This window comes from Accipiter gentilis, chromosome 26, assembly GCF_929443795.1.
Source record: "Accipiter gentilis chromosome 26, bAccGen1.1, whole genome shotgun sequence".
NCBI classification, from domain to species: Eukaryota; Metazoa; Chordata; class Aves; order Accipitriformes; family Accipitridae; genus Astur; species Astur gentilis.
The window spans coordinates 22002980-22026955 of NC_064905.1; the positions used below are offsets into that span (position 1 = coordinate 22002980).

The window sequence follows — 23976 nt, forward strand, 5'->3', positions numbered from 1 at the left end:
AAAATTATAATCAAATACTTGACTTCAGATTTTTGAGATGCAGGATGGTTATAACTACAGCAACCCCCCACCAAATGGCAACAGTTTGGTGAGCGTGATGCTACAAAAGTATTAATAAAAGCAGATGACAACACAGACACCTGCAGAAAGAGGAAAGTAATAATGTTCTCCAGTTTACAATCATCTTATTCAGCAATGTAAATGGAAAATAATGGAGACAAACTAACATAAACACCTACTGCTGGAGAAGTCAGAAGAAATTCAAACGCACAGACCAAGAGACAGGGCTGTGAAAAGAAGGATCTCAGGTAGTCCAGGGCAGTGAAAAAGGTAAAACACCTCTTCCTTGAGAAACTGCTGTACAATGTGGAGTTACACAGCTTTGGTTTTCCATTTCTATGAACAAACTGTGACATATTACAGTAAGGACCTGACTGCTCAAAGATTAATTTAAAAAAATATTTATTTTGAAGTTATCTGAAAATACTACTTGACTGAGCTCCAGAAATATGAGCAAGAGAGCACAGCAATGCACACTGGAGTGAAGCAACATCCAGCAAGGATGGTACCATTAGCTACTCGCAGCCTGGTCTCATTTACGGTCGTGAGAAGTTCTTCAAAATACAAGCTGGAGAAGCTAATAATTCTCATTTCAACAGCAACATCTACCAATACAACATCTAGTCATCAGCTTGTTTGTATTACTCTTAACTTTCCCCATGTTGGGTAAGGGTAAGTCCAAGCAATTAATACTTTCCAGTATCTGCACGATGATTCTTTTGGCTTAGAAAGAGTTAGAAAAAACCCTCACGGAAGAAACACACCAAAGATTCGCAACACCATTCCCTGCTTATGCATCAAGAACAGCTTTACTCGCTGAAATTACAATTCTGGGAAAACTATTACAGATTCACCGTTATGGGAAACATACAGAAGTAACACTGCACACAGGGAGAATGTGTGAAGAGAGATCTGACCAGTGCTCTCAGATCTGCGCCTGGTAAGGACGACTGCCGGGATCCCATGGCAACAGGCTGCTGTCAACCTGCCCGACAGCACTGACTCCACACCTCCAGACCCAAACCAAACCGTTTTCCAAAATGGACACAACTCTACAGCTGAAATATTTGGCTAGAAGCTCTTTCCCAATAGCCAATTTTTTTCACCTTGCAAAACCCCCCAGATGTAACGCATCTTCGAAACTAGGAGTTTAGAAGAACCAGAAAGCATTGCTAACATAGGAACAACAAACATAATCATCTTCCCTAGGAAAGAATGATTACAAATATAAGATCACTGAGTTCCATCCTTTGCTATTAGAAAATAACATAAATAAATTATTGGAATAGCTAAAAAATAAATTTCTAATTTTTCTTGACTGACAATATCTGCTGTATTTGTAGAAAATACTTCTAAATATTATTTAGATTTGTAAAAATTTGTATTAATGCTATTAAGTTTATATTTATTCTGTTATTATGAATGCATTGCAGTTGGAGAGAAAGCAGCGATGTAAGTGGTAAGAATTTTTATTTTTGCAGAACTGTGGGTCTGACTGCTTTTGATGATGGGTCTGGCAGCAGCACAGGAGTCAAAACAACGTTCTTCAGTGCTGCTACAGCAATCCGAGTGTGTGGCGAGGGTGGTGCAGGGGGGGGACAATAGGGACAGCTAGGGAAAATTACTGACAATAATATATATGACAGAGCAACCTATCTTTATAATTGAAGATTTTAATTTCTTAGATGTCTTTGAAACTATGACTACCATATGAAACAAGTGAAGGATAGCTTTCAAGCATGTAGGAATTTCCCTAGACAGCAGTTTGAATAGCCTGCTTCCTATAATTACCTTGATTTATTTGCAATTTTAAAGACAAAATGAAGTATGGAATTTAACACATGGGGTGGGGGGAATACACACACATGTAAATATACCAGTATTAACAATGAGAAAAAAAAAAATTTTGTGCAGGAAGACATCACTACAACCACCATAGATTTCACTAATGTTTAATACTATCGTACGTTGCATTCTCTTTGCTGACACTTTTCCCCTCCATTTTGTCTGTTTAGCTTGTTGACATTTGGGGACGATTTCTTAAGCATTGGAGACAAACATGTCCGACAAAAGCATTCTGGCAGTAAATTAAAAACTTACCCAACCCTCCTCAAGAACAGGCAGTATGGAGCGGACAAGTACAGCACAGGGATGCAAGCGCACCAAGGCTCACAAAGCACAAGCCGGAGGCCACTCTTGGTAATAAACCCCCTCATTTACCTTTTGGGCTGCTCTAGCACACTGAGCTAAGGATTTCACAAAACCATCAGTGACAAGTCAAAACCCCTTCCTGAGTCCCAGCTGCCAGCTCTGAGCTCCGTGCTGTACAAGCAATGTATAGATAATACCCCCTAGACACACAACCTTACATTTTCTAGATGGAGGCTCCCCCGTCGGCTTGTCCCTGTGCTCACTGCGCTTTCAGAGAGCTTTCTAGCCTGGCACTCAACTACCCAAAATAGCTTCGTATCAGCTAGCCCAGAAACCTCTCCGCACGCTCCCTTTTCAGGCCCCTGTCTCAGCACTGACCCGCAGGGAACCAGGCGGTCGACTTCTCATCCTGAAAAGCAACCACTAAATCCTACCCTTTGCTTCCAGTTCTCTAACCAGCTCTCAAGCCCACAAAAGAACCACTCTTCCAGTTCCATGACAACTTGGGGGGGTTTGTTGGTTTCTTTCTTTTTAAATGGCCTCTGGCAAGGAAGCATGTCAAAGACATAAAAGGAAAAAAAAAAAATATTCAAATATATTCAGGTCAATTGGATTTCCCCTGTCCACAGGCTCACTGACAACCTCACAGAAACCCAGGACATCGGATGAGGTGGTGTTTTCCTTCCAGAAGCGAGGACAGCTCTTTCCCAAGGGGCTCACGTGCTCAGTGAGCTTACAGCTTTACAATTTGCCACCTTGCCAAGGGCAGAAGTTGGACTCACAAACCCACACCGCTCTAGGTCCTGCGGAGCCACGTTTTGAACGGGAGGCACACCGGCAGCCCCGTCACGGTGGCTGGTTTGTCGGAGAGGCTGTCTTTGCTGGCTGGCAGGTCCTTCAGGATTCCTGGGTGAATGCCACCCGGGCCCTGTGGCTCATTAACCCTGCACTGACCTGCCTGGCCGTCCCTCAGCCTGACAGAGGCCCCGTTTGCGGGGGGCAGAGGACATGCCCAGTGGCCACGGCGGGAGACGGCTGGGCTCCAGCCATCCCTCGCCAGCCCACCCGTTGCCCCACGTCCTTCCACTGCTTCCCACCCCGGCCCCCACGCTGGCCGGGTTTGGAGAGCTGCCTGCCGGGTTGAGCACCTTTTGCAAGGCACGTGGCAAACTCCTTTTTTTAATCCCTCTCAATTTCCCATTTACAGTGGAACTTGCATCTTCTATGGGATTTTTGTTCACCACATTTGGGCAAGCTTTTCTCTGTTTTAAAACTATGATTTTTAATTTTTTTTAATTATTATTAAATTGAGCTACTTGGAGCTATTAGTGTATCACAAAGCAATACAATTCTGGCACACAACATTGTTAGCCAGTCTCTGAGCTGTTTAGGGGTTCCTTGGTGTTGGTGCCGTTTCTTTAAGTTTTGGCTTGGGGTGGGGAGGGCTGTCTTTTAAGCCAATTGCCTCATTTGAATGTAGTTCCCTCTTTTACAATTGTCTGCACACTGGACTGACTTGGCTTGCTCTCTCCATCAACAGTGCCTACCTCAGTAGCCTTGTGATGGCTACTGCAAAGCAGGTCTCCCACCAGGACCCTCTTCAGCCAGCTTATGGCATCACTCGAAACCAAATCTGGAAGCCCACCTGTAAAGCCCTGCATTACACATGGATTTCAGGACATCTCAAGCAAGCTGCACCAAACGAGGCCATGTCAGTTCCAGCAATGAGAGTTTGATGCAACCAGTGGCACACCATTGGGGTAAGACAGCTGTCTCTGTACCACAGACAGAAACTTCCCAGAAATACAAAACAATCAATGTGTCTGTGGACCCCTCAGTCTGTGGAAGGCCGTTAGCTTCCCCATCCCATACATATACTGACATAGTTTACTGTTTAGTTATGGAGTTTCTTACAATATGATAGTGAATCATCATTGCTAAACCATGGGATTTAAACATAATTTGGAAAAAATCTACCTTGTAATTAGCACCCAACCAACAGGCATCATTTCATAAGCAAGTTACATGTGTTTAGAAGGGATACGCCAAAGTCACAAGTCATCGTATGTGGCACCCAACCACGTTTTGCATCTTTGAGGGGTTTTAAAACTCTAGAGATCTTTTGAATACACAGCCAAACCAAAGCCAAAAATCTGATCCCATCCCACAGAAGAATATCATCCTGTGACAGTGGCTTCTATCAGAGCGGGGACACGCACCGTAATGCTCAGACCACATTTTCAAAGTCATTATTTCAACTTCCAATGCACGGACAAGGAGTTACACCATCTTCACAAAAGCAGAATCATCACAAAAAGCTTTGAGTAGGAAAGACACCAGTGAACAAAAAACGTTGTAGCACTTATTTCCCCTTTTTAATACAGAACCTAGAAAGAGACTCCCAAAAAGGATCCCAAGTTTGATCCAAAAAAAGGAATCCAAGTTTGTTCTTAAACAAAGAACAGGCCAAAAGTATATGCATCCCCCTCAAGACAAGAGCAGTAACAGTTTGGGAAATAAACATCTCTGTGATTGTTGAAATAGAATGTTTTGAATGTTTTTGATAAAATTTGGAATTGCAGTTCTGCTGTCTATTTCCATGAAGTTTTAGGGGCTTCCCCTGTTAGGTACATGTTCTGTTTCATTTTTAAATTAGGACAGCATTTTTAAGATGTCCACATCTTGAAATGCTGCATACAGGAAGACAGAGTTGGTAGCACTTACGAATGCTTGGAAAGATTCAAAGAGCTAAATGTTGCATTTCCTTTAAAGCTGTTCCTCGGTTTAGAGGCTGGGGTCAGCCAGGAATAGAAACATAACTCACTTCCTCCCTCCCCAATGCTATGGTATGCTGTGCAACTTAACCATATAGTTTCGATCTGCAAGATGGAACAAACTAAGTCACAAAAAACAAGTGGACTGTTAGCAATATTCCAACCTCCTGATTGTTATTTAATAAAATATCAGATGTTCCAACCTTTATCGTGTTAAAAGAGTCTTTAAAGAAGAACCTTTAAAGTGATAAAATAAGTCCAAGCTCATTTGTCAAACCAGTTGCTCTGGTTGGAAAGTAGCTGTCAAATATTTAGTGTGACTAAGAATGTAACCTTGCAGGCATCCTAATATTAACTACTCAAAAAATAAAAAAAGAATGCTCTGCTACTCAAAATAAAGAACTCTGAGCATTCAGATTTTTACAACATTTACATTTTATACAAGGAATTTTAGCACTAAATTTCATTTTTATTAAATAATGCACGTAACTCGCAAATAACCTGGCACTTCATTCGAACAGACTTGTCTTCAACTATGGAAAGCTAATTCATTACAAAACTTGTTAGATTGGTTTTGTTAAAAATGAAAGTGTCAGAAAAGCTTCCTGGTCAGTTTAGAAAATGGCAGATAATGTGGGGCTTAGTAGAAATACATGTTCAGGAAGGGCAGAATTCATAAAGCTATATGAAAATGAAACCAAGGGACTCTACAACAGACCAGGACTCAGATTTAAAAAAAAAAAAGATTATTTCCCACTACAGTCAGTGTGGCCAAATGACCTTTAAGAAGCCTGGTCTAGGCTGTGAAAGGAGAACAGGTTAGAGAAAATGCTTTTTCTGAAATATGTTTTAAAGTAGCAGCTCTCTTGTCTATCGGCAGCACCAAGGGAGGCTATTTGTGATACAGGACCTCTTCCATATTTTGTGCTACTTCAAATAACAGAGGGGAGAGCATGCAATTTAATGTTCATTTTTCTTTTAAACCTTAAGCTTATCACAGTATCATTGGGTCAAAGCAAGTAACACAAAAAGCATTACAAGTCTCCCCTTTCCTCCAAAAAGGGATTACAAAAAGGGATTTATAAAATTAATAGGCAAAAAAAGACATACCATCATTCTTTACACATTCACTTTTAATCTATGTTTGTTTGGAAATCTGAGTCAGGTAGTGAAAAACTTGGTTAATGTATTTTCAAGTAAGTATACCTTACAACCTTCCACTTTTTCTTTCTTTATATTTTATTCCATTTTAAACCACTCTTCATAGCAGGTCTCTCTTCAATACAATAACTTAGCATATTCTTAAAACCTAATCCTACTGAGCTGAGTGAAAACACAGTAATTTCTTTTACTGGAATTAAAGAATTAGGAAAACGTGGTACAACCCTTCAGCCTCATCATAGTAGTTTTCCTCTGGAATCTACCAAAGATGATCATTGAAATAAATAAATGAAAACAGCATACTAAAAATAATTCACTAGTATTTCTTTGGAGTTAACTTATCAAGATCTCAAAACATTTTAAAAATTAAACTTGCTAACAGAACAGTTTCTTGCATTCATGAGAAAACTGTTACACAGAGGTGAACCTGTTTCTAATGGTACTTAACAGTAAATAAAAAAAGCTAATTTCTTTAGGCTATTTTAAATGAACCCCCAGCTTTCAGATATAACTCAGGACAGTCTTTAGCTCCATCTCTTACCACTGAAAACTTCTCTATCTTCTGCTTTTTGAGCGCAGGCCCTTACCCTCAGTCCCCCTTCTTCACAAACACTGTCACTCCCCTGACCCCCAGGTCCCCGCGGCAGGGGTGCACATCACGTACCGCACAGGGCCATGACTGTCATCCTCTCTGCACCGGTAAAAGGCTATATAAGCACGTAAGGCCCTAAATCTTTAAAGAGAAAGTCCTAATAGCATTTGTCTGTTCATGCCACTTCTAGTTTCTCTTTGAATACACAAGGTAGAGCCCCATATATTACATAATTCAATTACCCTCCATATTTGGTTTTCACTTGCGTTATAGAAGGACAGCATATCTATCCCAGAAACTTCTGAATTTGCAGTTTCGTTCAGACTTGCAGTTTGATTTGAGCTGTATTCAATGCAAGCACCTCGCTAGTGAGTGTTGGCCCTAACACCTACTCACAGCAGTCTCACCAGCAACAAACCAGCAGCAAGCGTCAACCTCCACACTGCTTCTCTGTAAGGCCACCATACTGAAATCCGTGGCAATTTTAAGAGCCTACAGACAAGTAACACACCTATACTAGACAGAAGATTTCCATTTGGTGCAAGTTCTGTGTCACCACTTGTCGACACAAAAAATGGCAGTAGGGTTTGCGAGTTGCACTGATTACAAAGGTACAACAGAAGGGGCTGGGTTTGAGGATCCCCAAAGGCCCCTCCAATCCCATCATTTGCGTTACTGCGACCGCTTACAAACTGGCAACATATTCCCCCCTCCTCTAGTTATTAGCCTACGCACTCAGTGTTCACACTACCTGGTTTCCACAAACTGCTGATTCTTGCCTGAGAAACCAGGACCCTGCCTGAAGGAGAGGGCTCCTTTGCCTGCCCCCAGCTCCTGCTGCTGCTGCAAACCATGCCAATTGATTTCTCCAACTCAACTGTTGAATTAATCATCACTTTAAGTAAAGTTTTTCCCACTGATTAAAGACCTATTTATAAGGAATTCTAACATTCAGAAAGAATCCGAACTGATCATTTCACATGCAGTCTGCTATCATTTCAATAAACATTTATTATCTTACTAAAATTAAACTGTGAAGTGAAATTCCATACTCCTTCACTCATCTCCAGCATCCAAAAGCTCTTCTGGATACCAAGTTCAGGCTCTCTAATTTTTAAAGCCTTTTAAAATGCCTGTTCTCAGATAAGAATGTTTTTCTTAAATAGTTTATATTGGCTTATATTCTAATCTACTCCATGTTTTAAGAGAACCAAGATGCAGAGTTCTTTTAAAAAAAAAAAAAAAGAAGTCATAATTATATTACAAGTACCTCAACCTCATACTGGGACGATGCAACTAATTTTGGAGCAATTCATACATAGCACAAGATTAACATAAATTCAACAGGCAAAATAAACCATCAGAGGACCTGACAGCAAAAGAAACCCAAGATAAAAATATGAGAGAGAAAAGAACAGCTAGTAATATGCAAAGTGAAATCAGGACATGAAACAATGAAGTCTGCAAGTACATCTTTTCTTTAAGTTAATATTATGAACTGCATTCTTGCATAACACATCTACACATGTGCATGCAGCACACGCGCATTTTCAGCACTGATTTGTTAAAAACCTTTAGCTGATGCCTTTAGTAAGTTATTGCTTCAGAAAGGTAACAGAAAACTCTTAGAAAGAAACAAAAATAAGTGAGAGGAAAAAATACATGGGTACACAGCGATACGTAACATGCCTATGGAAATGTATTGATTTAAAATATATTGTTACCAATTTACATGATCTGATCAAATGAAAAGCTACAGAAAAACTACGCATTTTATTTACAATAGCACATTATAACTGTATTCATACACACCTCATTTTTAAGTGATATGATAGATCACACAATCCTTTCCTGACAATGCATCAATTTGACATTCAACCTCCTTCAAAGCCATACCATGCATCTTCATCTCTTAAAACTGTCAGTGAATGAATTGAAAGTGGTTAAAAACTGCTTAGGAAAGCAGCATAGAAACAGGCTCAAACACAGACTTTTAAAGTCCAGTGCCACACCACATTCAATTTACCGTGACAAACACCCCAAGTGTGACTTGTGTTTCATGGAGATGCTCTGCCATGCAGCAATTGTCATTTGCAGCATCTGACGTGTTCTGGCAGCACTACCCTGGCAGAGCTCTCCTTCCACACGAAGTTGTATCGAAGCCGTACCAGACCCTATTACTACATCATTACATAGGATCACACACACACCAGGCGAGCAGGTTCTCCAATTGATGACAACAAAAACAAACTGCATCAGCTGCTCTTCTCTGTCACAGATACCAGTCTCTCAGCTCAGGACAGACCGGGATGCAGCAGAGCAGCCCTTTTGAAGCTTGGCAACAAAAATGATGAAGAACCCCAGAACTTCACACTTGTGCTCTCAAAAGCAGGTTATGACAGCATGGGACGGCATGGTTTAGAGACACACCACGCAGGGTTTAGAGAACTCACAGATGCACCAAAGCCAAAAGCAAGGCCAGACGCCCACATAGCCCCAGCAGCAGTGTCCTCCTTCAACGACCAGCTGGGAAGGAAGAGAGCAAACGAAGCCCTCCCCGGTCACACACAATTCTCACAGCTGGAAAGGAGTCGTATAATGGCTGGAGGATTCTCATGCAAGACCAAAAATGCATTTTCTAAACATTTCACAGAATTTCCAACCACAGGCACCCCGTTTTCATGCCCCTCTCACCACCCCACCCCCCCCACCCCTCCCAGAGAGATGCAGCCAAGCTACTGCCTACTTGTGAACAAAGAGGTCATCCACCTTCGAACCCCTCTTCTCAGTGAGTACTTCCAGGAGAAGCAGGTATTCAAATATTTAGAGACAGGAACACACACATAAACCCCAAAACACACCACCCCACACCCCCCAAGTTTCTAACACAAGACAAGACCGAAGTCCCTGACACAGCCAGAAGCCCACCACAACACATCTTTTAGATAAGGACAATTACAGGACTTTTCTCAGTTTTCTTGAGAGGCTGATAATCAAAGCATCAGATCTCAGATCCTCCAAAATAAAACCAAAATGAACAAAAAAGAAAACGAAGCCACAAAGCTATAAAATAATTTCCATTATTTGCTTATTTGAATAAACTACATACTTCATCAATACTCAATTATTTGCTTTTACCTTACAATACAGCAAGTTTCCCAGATAGTATTTTGAGGCAAATTATTCATTTGTGACCTGATTTCTTTTTTAAAAGAAAACCAGCATCCTGAGCAGCACTTCCTTACTTAAAAGTTAGTTACACAAATGAAAGCAGCCAGAAATATGAAGTATCTGAATAAAGCAACAGAAGACTAGATTGTGTCCTGCTGCTCAGACGTTTCATATTAAATCTTGTGTGACCATGATGCATAAATACGATCATGATCTCCAGCTGTTTTCTAACACAGAGTAACTGTACAAACCTATTACAAATAGTATGAAGAATGTATTACTGTAAAATCTAACATGGAACTCAGTTTCTTAACTAAATTACAGTAGCAGTGAACTGAATTCAAGTCAGGCATCATTATTATTTTGAAAATCCTTCCCCAACAGTAGTTTTGCCTTTGACCTCAGTATAGTTGAGATCTTTGATTAAAAAGTGGAAGTTGCATATAAAGTTGCATCTCCACAACAAAATGTTAGCAGCTTGTGGGATATGAATTTTCAAATTGCATCAGAATTGTAATTTTCTAGGAGAACTTAAAATGGACCGAGAACTCCATAGGTACATACGGAATATGGAGCTTTAACTGTAACCAATTGATACAGACTATATTAAGAATGCAGTTGGCTGGCACAGAAATATACAAGAATATGTCAAGACGGCTTCTGAAGAGCAAGATTTCCTCCAGAAATCCACACAATCGTAGTGATTATTGATTTAAGGAACCATTATTCTAAAACTCTACATGATATCCTGGATAAGTAACACTGTGTCCTGGAATCTAAACTTAAGTCTCACATAACAGCAGCAAGAAAAACTGACATCATCTACATTACAAAATTGAACTCCAGGTGCTAGCCAGCATTACCTCTCCCTGAGCTCGTGATGCTGCAGTTACACCTCACCACTGCTGCCAAAACGCACCTCTGGGACACGTGAAACAGCCATGTGATAAATCCACTGGTGCGGGCCACAAAACTAGGTGGGATGTGCTTTTGCCACAGTACACACAGTTATTATATTTCAAGCAATACAGTGCACAGCTTGCATGCAGAAAGACATTGTTTCAGCCAGGAAAATAATTCTAGCAGAAAACGTCACAGTGGAGATTAGCGTAAGCTGAGTCAGGTAAGGACGTAGGAGGCATATGCACAACATTACACCTTCTTTGTAGTGAAGATGAGGTAAGAAGAAAAACCTCCAGGAGAGACAAAGTAATTGCACTAAATTGTTTTCCCAACCTGACACACTGCTTCTGGAAGCACAATTACCCACCCCTCCAGTAACTACCATAATTCAAGATGCTGGACTTGTTATGCACGGGGGACAACCCGCACCTTCCTGTACTCCTGCAAAAAGGCAGCGAGAGTTGCACGTCCACAGTCTTTCAGTTTCCTTTTAATTAAGTCTACGATACTTAAGCACTCTAACACGCAGATAGAGTACACCCTGTGCAGGTTACCGTACTTCTGCTTAGATTCCTTTGCAGGTGACCAGCAAAGCGATAGTCACAATTTCTCTCAACCTCAGATATGGACAAAGTTAACTGTAATTTTTGCATTTCCTTTTTTTCTGACAGATAATTGAAACTAGTTGATGTGAAGTCAGTGCCAAGACAATGAGCTGAAATATTTTTTTTTTCTTTTTTTTGCGTGTCATCTATTCCAGCTGTATTGGTTCACTTCTGTCCCATGGGGATGAGGCCATCCACTGACAGTATCTGCCTAGTATTTCCAGAACCCAGCATTGAGACCAGGATTAACTCCTGGTCTACAAGTGTCTTGGTTATTTAAGCAAAGGCTGTATTTTAAATGGGTATCATACAACAGTGAATCTGTCAGAAAACTGCTGTAATGAGAACGTGAATAATCTGTACTTGCAACAATGCAATACATTAATACTTCAGCAAATAAGATTAAAATTTGTGTATACTGCCAGACTCTGGGAGACAAAGACTATAAAACCAAAGAGAGCTTAATATAACAAGCTCCCTGGGTCTGTTGTGCAGTGTACTGTACAGTTAAATATTCTTCCCAGAAACTACCTTGCTGCACATACACTTGTTTCTGTGTTTCTAAGCAGTTAGAAGTTGATCATTTTATGAATACATTTTAAAATTCATTTCTGTACACCAGAGGTGACATGCTTTCAGTTATTTCAAGAACACAAACCCAAGATAATTGTAACTACAGCTCTACAAAGCTTTTCCCATTGCTTATAACTTGGATTGAAAACAGGTTTTTATTGGTACGTTATTTATGTCAAGAATAATGACATTGGAACCACTTGCAGCATACATACATTATACTACACCAGCACATCAGTGGTAAGATATTGGCTTAGGCAGTCTTCACCTACCCCAGAAAATGAATGGAGATATAACTGTGTCTTGCAATATTCCACATGCAAGGGTTTTGTGAGGAGAAAAATTACTACCGCGAAACATATGTTTATTTCTCCCAGGCAAATTTCTGAGTGCTGAGTACTTGCTCTCCTCTTGTAAAGCTTGTGGAGAAGACACTGATCATAACATCCAATGGTGTGGGAACGAGCAATTCTCAGGCCAGTGGTAAAGAGATTTAAACAAAATGTCCTAAGAAAAAGGCTCCAAATGACATTTTGCACTGAAGTGCCAACACTGGATCCCTCATTTACTCCAAAAAGCAGCACTCTGAAGAGACCGCAGTAGCTGCAGACTACTAAAAAACCCAAACCAAACAACAAAAAAACCCCAAAACCAAAACAAAAACCACACAACTATTAGCTTCTTTTTATGACCAGCTTACAATAGGTAAGAGAATAATGAGTTAAAAGTTTTCTTTCTTGATTGAATATTGTACCTCAATAAAAAAGAAAATATAAAGGACCACGGCTGAAGTTTTTGCAACCACTATATCAGAGGAGTCAAAGTCGTCAGTACAGCATCCGTTCCACTGAACCACATCTTACGAATGAGGCAGTGAAGAGTTATGAAGGTATCCTTACTTGAGCCCAAAGACACTCTGGTAGGAGCGCTGCTTTTCCCATCACCCTGCAGACTAACTGCAGAGTTTTGATCGCTAGAACAACAGTATCTGCCTTGGAAACAATTAAGTTAGGCATATGCACTGATAAACAGTACTCAAGGAACTCAAGGACAGGGACACTGAAACTGGGGTGGAAATAAGAGAAACAACATATCTAATTTTGCAAAGTGTAACAAACCAACAGTCCAACTTTGGTATAAGCGTTACATTCAAGGCAACAGTGCCAGGTTCTTCCTCTACAATATTCGCTACTTGAAGTCAGGCAACATTCAAAAATAAAATAAAATAAAATAAAATAAAATCGAGGAAGCCCCCTAAAGCCCACCTGCTTAGGTGGGGGCTATAAAAGGGGACCTAGAAAGAAAGGAAGACTTGGTAACCTTTTAAAATGTAGAAATAATCCAGTTTACAGTTACATGTATGTACAGAGTAGCTAGCCACTTGTTCATTACCAGAATGAGCGGTAACAGTCAAAGTAAGAAGTGATATTTGCATCCCCAAGACAATTAACTTTCACTGTGTAAAAGTCTTCTTTAACACAGTAAATATATGATGGAGGAGTTGTGTAATACATGTATTTCACATTTATGAGAAGATTTCCAAGTAGAGCTGGTTCAACTATAGTTTTGCTTTCACTGCCAGCAGAAGAGTACAGGGGGTTCAACCATTATTTAAAATGGATTAAAAAAACTGCAACGGGCAACAAAAATCAACTTGTGTTTTATAAGCTAGAGCTAGGCTTAAAATAGAGATCATTGTAGGGGGAAATAAATCAGCAGAAATTAACAATTTGGGTTGGACTTAAAAAAACCTCCTCAGCTATCAGCTAGCTGAATTGATCGGCTAAAATCTGAAAAAGTGGATTACATCTCACGTGGATTATATCTTACATGACCCATCATTTATCTAGCTACCTTTTCATAACGCCTTATAGCGCATTCTGCAGGACATCCCCGATTCATCCCTTTCTGCCAAAACAATTAGATTTTTTGTTGTGCATTTCCAAGACTCAAAACCCAAGTACAGTATTACATTAAGCTGACAAATCACAACATAGACTACTGAAACCCTGAGCACTCCCTCCAAATAACAAGTCTGGTTTTTATATCAAAATAGAATTATGAAAAAAGACATATTTCCATATGTACCACACATTATATACTGCTGAGTCAGACAACATTTAAAGTACTATATCCAACCGTGCCAAGCCACTGGCCTTGGCCAAAAGCCAAGCTGAAACAATGCAGTAAGACAAATGGACAACTGACCTTTACCATTTCTAGCAAAAGATCAACCCCCTCCTTCCTTCTAGTAAACGTCCGTGCCCAAGAAGAACCCCAGCTAAAGAGTGACAGCAGAAAGGCACTTCTCCTGGAAGCAAGGCTTTGGACTGCAACCGACCAGCAAAACTTTTTTCCCCCCTTCCAGATTCTCCTCCTCTTTCATGGCTTCTCTCAGCTCTTGCCCTTTCTTAAAACTTCCTTAATGATCCTTATCCCCCACAAGCTTAAGTACTAGGAATGATTTCAAATGTAATAAGAGAAGCCGTAACACTGCCAGTGGGGCCCAGTTTTTGTAAATTCTGGCTGTAGGCTCAGAGAAGAAGCACACAGAAACCCCTGCGTCGCTGTGTTGTTTCTCATCGTCCTTCACTCCCCCCAAAACAAGCCACATCTCCAGGAAGTCAAAGGAATAAAAAAGTTGAGCAATGGATTTAATGTATATACCACGCAAGAGTCCTGCGAGCGTGTGTTGCTAAAATAATTTCCTCGAAACTTAACAGTTTTCACTGGTGCTTGTGTAATAAATCTCAAATAATATCCCATCAGACACCATCAAACCCTCTAATTCTTCAGTGAAGCATTTACCAAATGCTTTCAGCCTGTTTTACTCTTCTTCCAGATGCTGTCTCACTTCTACTAAAGAAAATCCAAGGCAAATTTTCTCAGCCTACTTTTTTCCTCCCTCTTATTCTATCCACCTTCTCCTTATTCATTCCACTGCAATCAGTCAGCAGTTTGCTTGCTCAGATGGGAGACCTCACCAAAGCAACCCCAGAATGAAGCTGTCCTGCCCTCTTTGGAGTTTTGCTCCTGCTCAAGAAGATTTTGATTATTAGCTGCTGAAACACTGAGCTGCAGCTCCAAGCTTTGCGCATCAGCACAAGCACTGGCAGACTCTTCTACAACCCTGAGATACAGACAGCAATTTAATGACTATTGCAGATTCATTCTTACCGAACAAATTTCTGAAGTTCGTATTTTGCTTGTTATCTTCAGAATATCCCCTACTGTTCATAGGAAAATTGATTATTTTTCTCACTCCTGATTATCACTTGTCTCATTAACGACAGCACACTGTGCTGTCCTTAGAAGCAAAATCACTCAAAAATTACATTACATCAATTCAAGACTGTGTGTCTATAAAGAGACATTACATGCTTTCCATTAAAACAGTCAGATTAAATACTACCTGAACACCAGGACAGAACTGCAGCTTTTCTTTGCATACATTTAGTATAGAATTATTTTCTGAATAGTCAAATAATTCTACCAACACCAAGAAACATTTCCTATTGGAAACTGAAGTTTAGCAATTCTGAATTCTCAAAATCCCAGCCTTCATCTCACACAATTAGTACTGAGAAAAAAAAAAAAAAAAAAAAAAAAAAAAAAAAAAAAGACCACAGGAACCTGGCAAGATAGTCCTTCCTTTGTTTCTAAAACAAATGCCAATTTTGTTAAGTCTTCTGTAAGTTAAACAAACAAATCCACAATGCATCACCTTAAACTAACCCAGTTTAGACCAAATATTACCGACAACGTTCAGGAAGAAAGAGAATTCCTGCTTCAAACCAAGGGTTCATTAGTATCTCAAACATTTTAAAAAAAAGATGGAGTTGCCTCTATTTTATGGGGGGTGAGGGTGGGGAAGAAAACCCAAACAATGTTATTTTTAGAATTGGACTTTGTAGTTTTAGTGTGTAAAAATCCTTGGGAAGTAAGAACAGCTTCCATAAAGGCTAGAAATAATGAATTTTTATGCAAAACTCAACTAGGAGCCACCCCAAAATTCTTTATACATTCCTTAAATTAAGTAAAAAAACCCCTCAATTATCTTAAGGCAAAAGAAAGCAATAAAACGTAAGACAATCTTGCAGGAAGCAAGAACATAAACACTTGCAGCACAATGTTGTTAATACTATCCGGTGGTGGAGGCTGACTTTTTCCTGCGATGCTGAGGATGCTCCCTCACCTACAACAGGAGCTCCGCCGAGCGCTTCTGCCAGCTCTCCCCAGCACGCCTGCCTACTGCTGCCTGCTCAGCTCCAACACAAACACACTCCTCAAATTTGCTTCATAAAAGCAATGATAACATTTAGCACTGCTGTCCTTTTTACTCTAGGATCAGATGTATTGTGGACACATTATTAGCTTGAGTGGGTTTTTCATCACAACATTATCAGAAACATAATATATTAAAATCAGTGTTTATGAAATTCCCCAAAAGCTGGACAAAGATCTACGTGTAAACCATTCACCTATGAATGCGCTTGGTTCTACCTAAATAGTTCTGTAAAATAGTAACAATGCATGACCTTTACAGAAGTATTCTCAAAAGCAACGTTTCCATTATCTACAAGGAGTCTGTTTACTTAAACAGTCACTGAAATTCACCTCCAACTCAGAAACAGTTCTTCTTACTTTGATACAGATTTTATGATGATTGCCGTTAAAGATATAGTGAGAGCAAAATAAAAAAAAACACCCAAAAAACCCCATGAAACAAACTAACATGGAAGTTGGACTGATTATGCAAAAGGTTAGCACAAAGGATTTCTACTCTGTCAAAATAAACGATAAGGCACATTCAATATTTACGTATCAAAGTGGAATTTATCCACAAATTCCAATTTTCCTTTCTAGATTCCTTATGTTACAAATTGCTTTAAACACTTCAAAGAAAAAAACCCCACATCTTCACTACAAAAATCAAAAACTATGAAAGAAATCTAGAATAAAAGAAAGTTAAAAGTTGTCTTCCTGAAACAAAGAAGAAATCCTCACACACCTCATTCCAACTGTGGCAAAAGGAGCAAATAACATGCAGGGAGAGCCCCAGGACTGGCAGCTAAGGCTCTGGGGATCAATTGTCAGCAGGGAAATAAAAAGGAAAGTTAAAACAGATACTTCATTAAAAGCCTACAATCACTGGTTTTACATATATGGACTTGAAGAACCATTTTCTAACTAAGACTCCACAGAAACACAGCAAAAATCTCTTCCTCCATTGAGACCAAACACTGTGTTTGTGCAAGTATATGTTAAACAAAGAACAGCTAAGGAAAATATACAACTAGGTGTTCATACTGAAACCAGAACCCGTCCCCAGCTGTGAGAGGAGATGTACACAGCTACCCATTGAGATAGCTGCCACCATTGCACTTACTCCTGAAGGGCAGAGGAAACATGTTTTACTCGAATATCTGCACCATCAAATTACTTGTAGGAAACACTACTACAAAGTCACTTCAAATACGTACTAACCAGCTCCCCTAAAATACCCTGCTTTCAAAAAACCACCTATAAGCAAGACCTCCCGCAGTTCTATTTAAGAGCTAAATTCCAGGTACGTTTAAATCTTACTGCAAACATTCTTATCTCTTTAAATCCAGTTATTAAACAAACTGCTGAGTATTTCCTACTCTGAATCTCCTTGTCCATGTAAGGTAAATGCAATACCAAGCAAAGCTAAAACTCTAGTTCAGCTTAAATGTAATTCTAGAAATTTACCCAGCAACCAAGTTATTTTTGTACATAACATTTAAGTAAAACTAGGAAGAAAAAAACCCCCACAGTGATTGATCCTCTAACCCTTGAGAATGACGTAGCTTTGTATATGCTTAAATACTTCCTTCTATACTGCCTTCCTTCTATACTGCCTTGTGTGCGGATCCTTCTACCACATACTCAATTTTCCCTCTAGGTTGTATTTTAGAATTTTTATTGTTATCCATTTGTTTCTTTTTTTAAAGCATGCCAGCTCCCCTCTTCTTTTCTTCCCTTAATAATAATAGTTGAGTACTTGGTTAAAGCTACTATCGTACTATGGAATAAATATACACCAGTGATGTCTGATCAGGCACCCATACATAACAAATGAAAAAGGGATGACTGACTTCAAAATGAAAAAAAAAAACCCCAAAAAACAAAAACAAACAAACCAGTATGCATGCAGTTGTGCTAAACATACTTGTAGTATTTTAATAAAGAGCAACAAAAACTAATTACCTTGAATAGCCATTAGAGAAAGCAGGTCTGCCAGAAAGGTTGAGCGTTCCCAAAGGAGCCAACGTCTCATCCCCTGATCCCTGGCACCTATTCCAATTTTCTGAACCGGCAGGAAGAGATGGAATGATATTAAAAATTGGTTTCTGATCCTGCTGCTGAGAGAGCGATGCAGTATTTAAATCATAGTGATACATTTGTCCCCCAGAGGTACTGACACCATGGATAGATATGGCAGAGACTTTAGTACCCAGCAGATTAGACCCAGAGAACTTTGCCTGACAATAAATTGGGCCCATGTTTTCTTGCTTTATCCCAGGAGTACAGAGTTCAATGAAGTCTTCCTTCTCTGTTTTCACTTGAGGCATTGGCATTTTGGAACTGGGTAAAAGGTCACCACGGTCATTAATTTTAGGTTTAGTGTCAGATAAAATAGGAGGCTTGCAGTCTTCACCAAGATTTCCTTCCAGGAGAAATGAATCATCTGCAGATATAGGGGACAGCAAGCCACCGTCATCTAGCAACGGGTCAAGCCTCCACGGGCTCCCATTGGGCTCTCTGCCAGGCGACACCGGCGGCAATTCTAAATCCTGGAGAATATCCAGGGTGCTTTGGTCTTCAGAGAATAACTTCAAGTTGCCACCATTCGAGCCAACCTGGCTTTGGACTGCAGTTCCTGACTCTAAAGGGACATTGCGGCCAGCCATGCCTGGGAAATCCGGCTCCAGTGGCACCTCAGAAGATATTGCTCCCTTTGCGTCCTCAGCCAGGCTCGAGGACTTGTTCAAGCTTGCAATACTTTCTTCCAGGAGCCTGAAGTCTGTTTCTCCAGAAGTGATGCCGATTTGGCCCTGCTGTGAAAATCCAAGGTCATTTCCCATCACTTTTGCATCTGTTTCTCCCATGTACAGGCCCATCGAGAGCGATACTGCCTTGGAAAGATCTGGCTGAGGCACATTGTTTACTAATCCTTTTGAAAAGTCAGCCAAAGCAGGTTGCTGATTGGAATCTGACTGAGAAGACACAGGGAGAGGAGATGTAGACACAGGGGCTTGTACAGTAGCTCCACCCCTGAAGGGTGGATGAAAGTCCATCACAATCCCTCCTTTGGTACTGATGAGCGCATTTTTCCGTGTTTCGTCTTGATCCGACGAGTTAAGCAATTCTTTGGAATCCATTACTGTAACATTAGCTATAAAAAGATCAGAAGCATTCAAAGTTAACACGGCAAGGATATTTTAATAACAGCTTAAAAAATAAAGTCTAAATCATTAGCCTGGCGAACCTGGTTTAGCTGCCCTGAGAATGAAAGCACAGCAAATCAAGCTATGAACTGACATGACATCCTTCTCAAACCCACTGGTTTTGTTTTTGGTTTTTTGTTTGTTTGGGTTTTTTTGGTTTGGGGTTTTTGGGGGGGGTTGTTTTTTGGTTTGTTTGGGGGTTTTTTTTGTTTTTTTTTTTTTTTTTTTTTTAATTTCTGACTGGTAACAAGAAAGTGTATTTTTTAAAGCTTTGCTAAACCTGGGTGAAGGGGTAAGTCTGCCTGCATGCAACTAAGAATCAGACTACAGCACAAGACACCTTTCTGAACACACTCTCTAGCTCTGTTACCCATCCTAGCAAGTAAGGAAGCATAAGAATTGTTAAAGTATCCGATTTACAAATTTTGGAAGGTAACTTTCCCTGGTATTTAATTACATCTTGAGCAGGGCGGGGAAGGACATTGATCACCTTTCCCGAGTCAGTTCCCTCTCTCTCTGCAGGTTCGGATGCATCACCCACAACAGGTACCGAAGCCTCCCGAGCCAGCTCTCAAAGGCGGTACCTACCAGCCAGACAAAATCTAAGCGGCTTGTTATTGTCCAGGAGTTAGACAACCTCCTCACCACAAAACAGAAAGTTTGCTATCTTTGCATAGGTTCAGCTTAAAATGCAACTCGTGAATCTCGAAATAAACTCAACACAATTCCTTAAATAGATCTCAAATTTATAAATAAGAGCTAACTAAAAATAAAGTAGTTTTTATTAGCTTCAAACACCTTAACAGCTCACAGCTATTCTGCAAACACATCTATCACTGAAAACAAATCTCCTAAATGTAGTAAATACAAACAGATGAAACTTATTTTCAGCACAGAGCATAAATATTTAGAGAGTAACGGTAAATTCTTAGGCAAGCTTTCTATACTGTTTGCCTACGGCCTAACACTAACAGCAAACAGCCAACAGCGATCAGCTCGCACTCCCCCCCCCAACCCGTAAGAGGAGGCAATACCCAAGTTAAAGCCTGGCCACAGAAATATCCATTAAACCGAGCGACCCAAGAGTGCTCACAACAAGTTTATGGTCGTCTTAATTATAAACCCGCCGTCTCTGCCGCCCATTTTCTCCCGGCTGCCGATGAACGCTGCTGCCTTCTGTATGCCAAAGTTAAAACTGAGATCAACAAAAAGTCCCCACGTGTAAAAATTTTAAGGTGGCCCCAGCAAGCTTCAGCTGGGTGAAAGCGTCCAGAGTGGGAGAATCTCAACGCGAAAACCCTTCTCGGTCCTTCAACACCATTGCGTACAGCCGTTCCCTGTGCCCAAGCAGAGGGTCCCTTACCCGTGCTCGCCGAGGTGCAAGGTCTCCAGGGTCACACCCGGGGAGCCACGCTCCCGCCTGCCAACCGGGACCACAGCACGCAGCGCCGAACAGGAATGGGGCAGCCCCCCCCCGAAATCTCACGGATTGCAAATGGCACTGGAAGGCCGTTTAAGGAGGACACGGCAACAGCGACTGGAAAAAAAACTTGTAACTATCTACCTCCAGTTTCGCCGGGGTTTTTTGGGTTGTTTGTTTTTTTTTTTTACGTGAAGGGGAGGAAAAATGTCGTTATTCCATTTGACAATTTCCCCCAAAAAATTTCCAAAAAAAGCAGCGGCCCATCCAGCGTAGGAAACGCGTCAAAAATCAGATGCGAGAGCCTGCCCAAAGGAGGAAAAAGCTGCGAATGCTTAAAAACGGCCGGATTACAATAAATTCTCCTTCGCAAAGTATAGTTTTCAGAGAAATGTGTCGAGACCTGTTGAGCTGTCTCCCTGGCACACCCACTTCTGCAAAATAAGACCAGCCCATGGCTGCAAGGCTGCACTCCGGGCTCGGCTCCCCCTCCTCACCCCCCCAACACCCCCCCCCTCCTCCCCGGCCGAGCGGACCCCGCGCCGCTTTCCCCCAGAACAACAACCGACCAACAGCCCGGCCGCCCGAGGGGCGGACGAAGGGCAGGGGCGGGCAGGCTGACGGGGCCGGCGGCGGACGCCCCGCGGCTCGGGGTGGGGGGGGGACTGGGGGTCCCTGCCTCCCCCGGCCGCGGACCCCGCCGCCACCCTGGGCGCCCACCTCGGGGAGGGGGGACGCCGCGCAGCACCGGGCACCGCCGTGCCCCCCGACCGTCCCGTCCCACCCCCGGGATCCTTCCGGGGGCGGCTCGGTTCTAACCCCCCCACACACACACCGAAGCGCTCAGGGCATTCCTGCGGGGCCACCGCCTTCTCCCCCCCCCCCCCCCCTCCCCCCCCCGGGGGAACTTGCCGGGGCGAAGTCCCGCAGAACGGCTCGGCCCCCTGCCCCCCGCGGGACCCCCACCTCCCTTACCTCGTCCAGGGGGGGGCGCTGGGGCTCCTTCAGCCGCTAACTGCCATCGCGCCCCGCGGCGGGGGGAGGACGGCAGCCGGCTGCAAGGGGCGAGGGAGCGGGCGGGAGGAAGTCAACAGCCGCCCCTCACGGGGGCTGCGGCGGCGGCGGCCAGCACCGCTCCCCCCGCCGCTGCTCCTCCTCCTTCTCCCGCCGACCCGAGACCCTGACCTAGTCCCGTCCCCGCCCGCTGCCGCCACCACCACTGCGGCGCCCTCTCCGTTAATTGGCGCTAATTGCCTCCGTGGACTTCGTCCCCCCTCCCCCCCCCCCCCCCCCGCTCTTGCCTTCCCTCCGCCGGGCAGCGCCGCGCTCGGCGGTGTTCTGCCCCCGCCACAAAATGGAGGACGGCGGCGGCGGCCTCCTCCCCCTCCCTCCCTCTCTCTCTCCCTCCCTCCCTCCCTCTCTCCTCCCGCCTCCCCGACGTGGAGAGGGAGTGGAGACAGCCGGCACGGAGAGGGGCGGCAGCAGGGCGCCCGCTCCCGCCGCTCCTCGCCCCGCCACACGCCTCAGCCCCAGCCCGGCACGCCACGGCGCGACACAGCGCAGCCCGCCGGTGCCTGCCGCCCCTCGTTCGGCTCCGCCGGGCAGCGCCCGCCGGGCTCAAGGGAGGGGGAACGGTGCAACCTGTTGGCTGAGGCGGGCAACTGCAGCCTGCGCGGAGGGGCCGCCCGTCGCTTCTCCTGTCAGGCGGCTCTCGCCTCCTCCCCGCGGCCGCGACAGTCCGTGTGTGTCCCCCCCACCACACACACACACACACACAGACGCCCCCGGTGCCGTGGAGGGGGCGCGGGGAGCCGGCGGGCGACAGCCCGGGGTGACCGCGCCGAGGAAGCCGCGAGGCCGCCCCGTTTCTTTCCTCTTTCACTTCCTCAACTTCCAACCGAAGGCGGGGGGGGGGAGCGCCCCGGGCGGCAGCTCTGAGGCGGCGGGGCCGCCCTCCCCGGGCCTCGGCGCCTTCCCCGCGGCTCTCGCCCCCGGCCCGGCCAGCGGACACCTTCCACCTGTGCCGTGAGGGCTGCCCGGGCTGTCCCCGCCACCAGTGGAAGGGACGAGCCGCCACGCGTGGGCCCCGCTCCCCTCCCGGGGGCAGCCCGCTTCCCCGTGGGCAGTGCCTCTCCGCGAAGCGAAGTTGCGGGGAGTTGGGGGGGGGGTGTCAGCGCTGGAGAGAGGCAAAAAGTCGTGGGGAAGCCACCGTGGAGCTTGCTGGACAGCTCTAGGGGCGGGTGGAAGCTGGGATGGAGGGCCTGGGGGCAAATCCGTGAAAAGAGACAAAAAAACCCACCAAAAAAACTCAAAATAGCTGAGGGAACGAGAAGAGGCACCGAGGAGGCAGGGGGAGAGAGACACACGTTGGTCCCCTGGCAAGCGCTGGAAGCCTAGGTGTTTTCACTGAGGAACAGGGCTAAACTCCACGAATTACGGTAGCATTTCACTGAGAAATTAAGAGATTTGGGCATTTTTTAAATAAAAAACCCCAAGCAGGTCATGCGCTGGTCTGAAGTTGGATTTAGACCACAGAGGCCGATGGTGGGACATGGTGGGACAGCCCTGCTTCACCAGCCGCTCCTGTCCGACACATTTCTGGGCAAGAAAAGACCAGAAATTGTCAGTATGGAAGCAGACCAGAAGTTAAAAATATCAATAAAGTAAAACAGCAAAGTAGGAAATTCTGCTGCCTTGGAGAAGTGGGGAAAGAGCTGAGGGGGAAGAGGTTGCCCATTCAGTGTAGAACAAGCGATCCTCTTGGTTTTGGCTTTGCCTGGAACTGTCAGAAATTCAGGTGATGGGGGGAAGAGAAATGGCAAGCATCCGTTTATGAAGATATCCATCGTTCTGATTTGGGACAATTAAATGAGCTGGGAGATAACAACCAGATAATGCTTGCACTGGGACTGTGTTGACAAGCAGTTAGTATCTAGAAATGCTTATTATGGCACCCGATAAATTGCTTTACATAATATAGGTTACATTAATGAAAGATGGTTTTGTCTCTCCAGCTGTTTAAATAGAGATTTCGGGATTCTTCTACAAGGAATGGCAAGGCCAAGTAAAAGCACAGATTTTAAAGTACAATTAA

At 43.4% G+C, this 23976-nt stretch overlaps 1 protein-coding gene across 2 annotated transcripts in view; it reads right to left on the reverse strand.

The window, feature by feature from the left end:
* NR3C1 (nuclear receptor subfamily 3 group C member 1) overlaps positions 1-22086 on the reverse strand; it is a 74374-nt gene extending 52288 nt beyond the window's left edge. Inside the window, exons 1-2 of one of the 2 annotated variants that reach the window (XM_049830001.1) lie at positions 21858-22086; positions 18222-19410 (exon numbers count right to left, since the gene is read on the reverse strand). In XM_049830001.1, the coding sequence (XP_049685958.1) occupies positions 18222-19396 (1175 nt within the window). In that variant the 5' untranslated portion in view covers positions 19397-19410; positions 21858-22086. Of the gene's footprint in view, positions 1-18221; positions 19411-20555; positions 20805-21857 lie in introns of those variants that run through there. The other variant, XM_049830002.1, reaches the window with a different exon arrangement.
* Positions 22087-23976: the final 1890 nt, after the last annotated feature.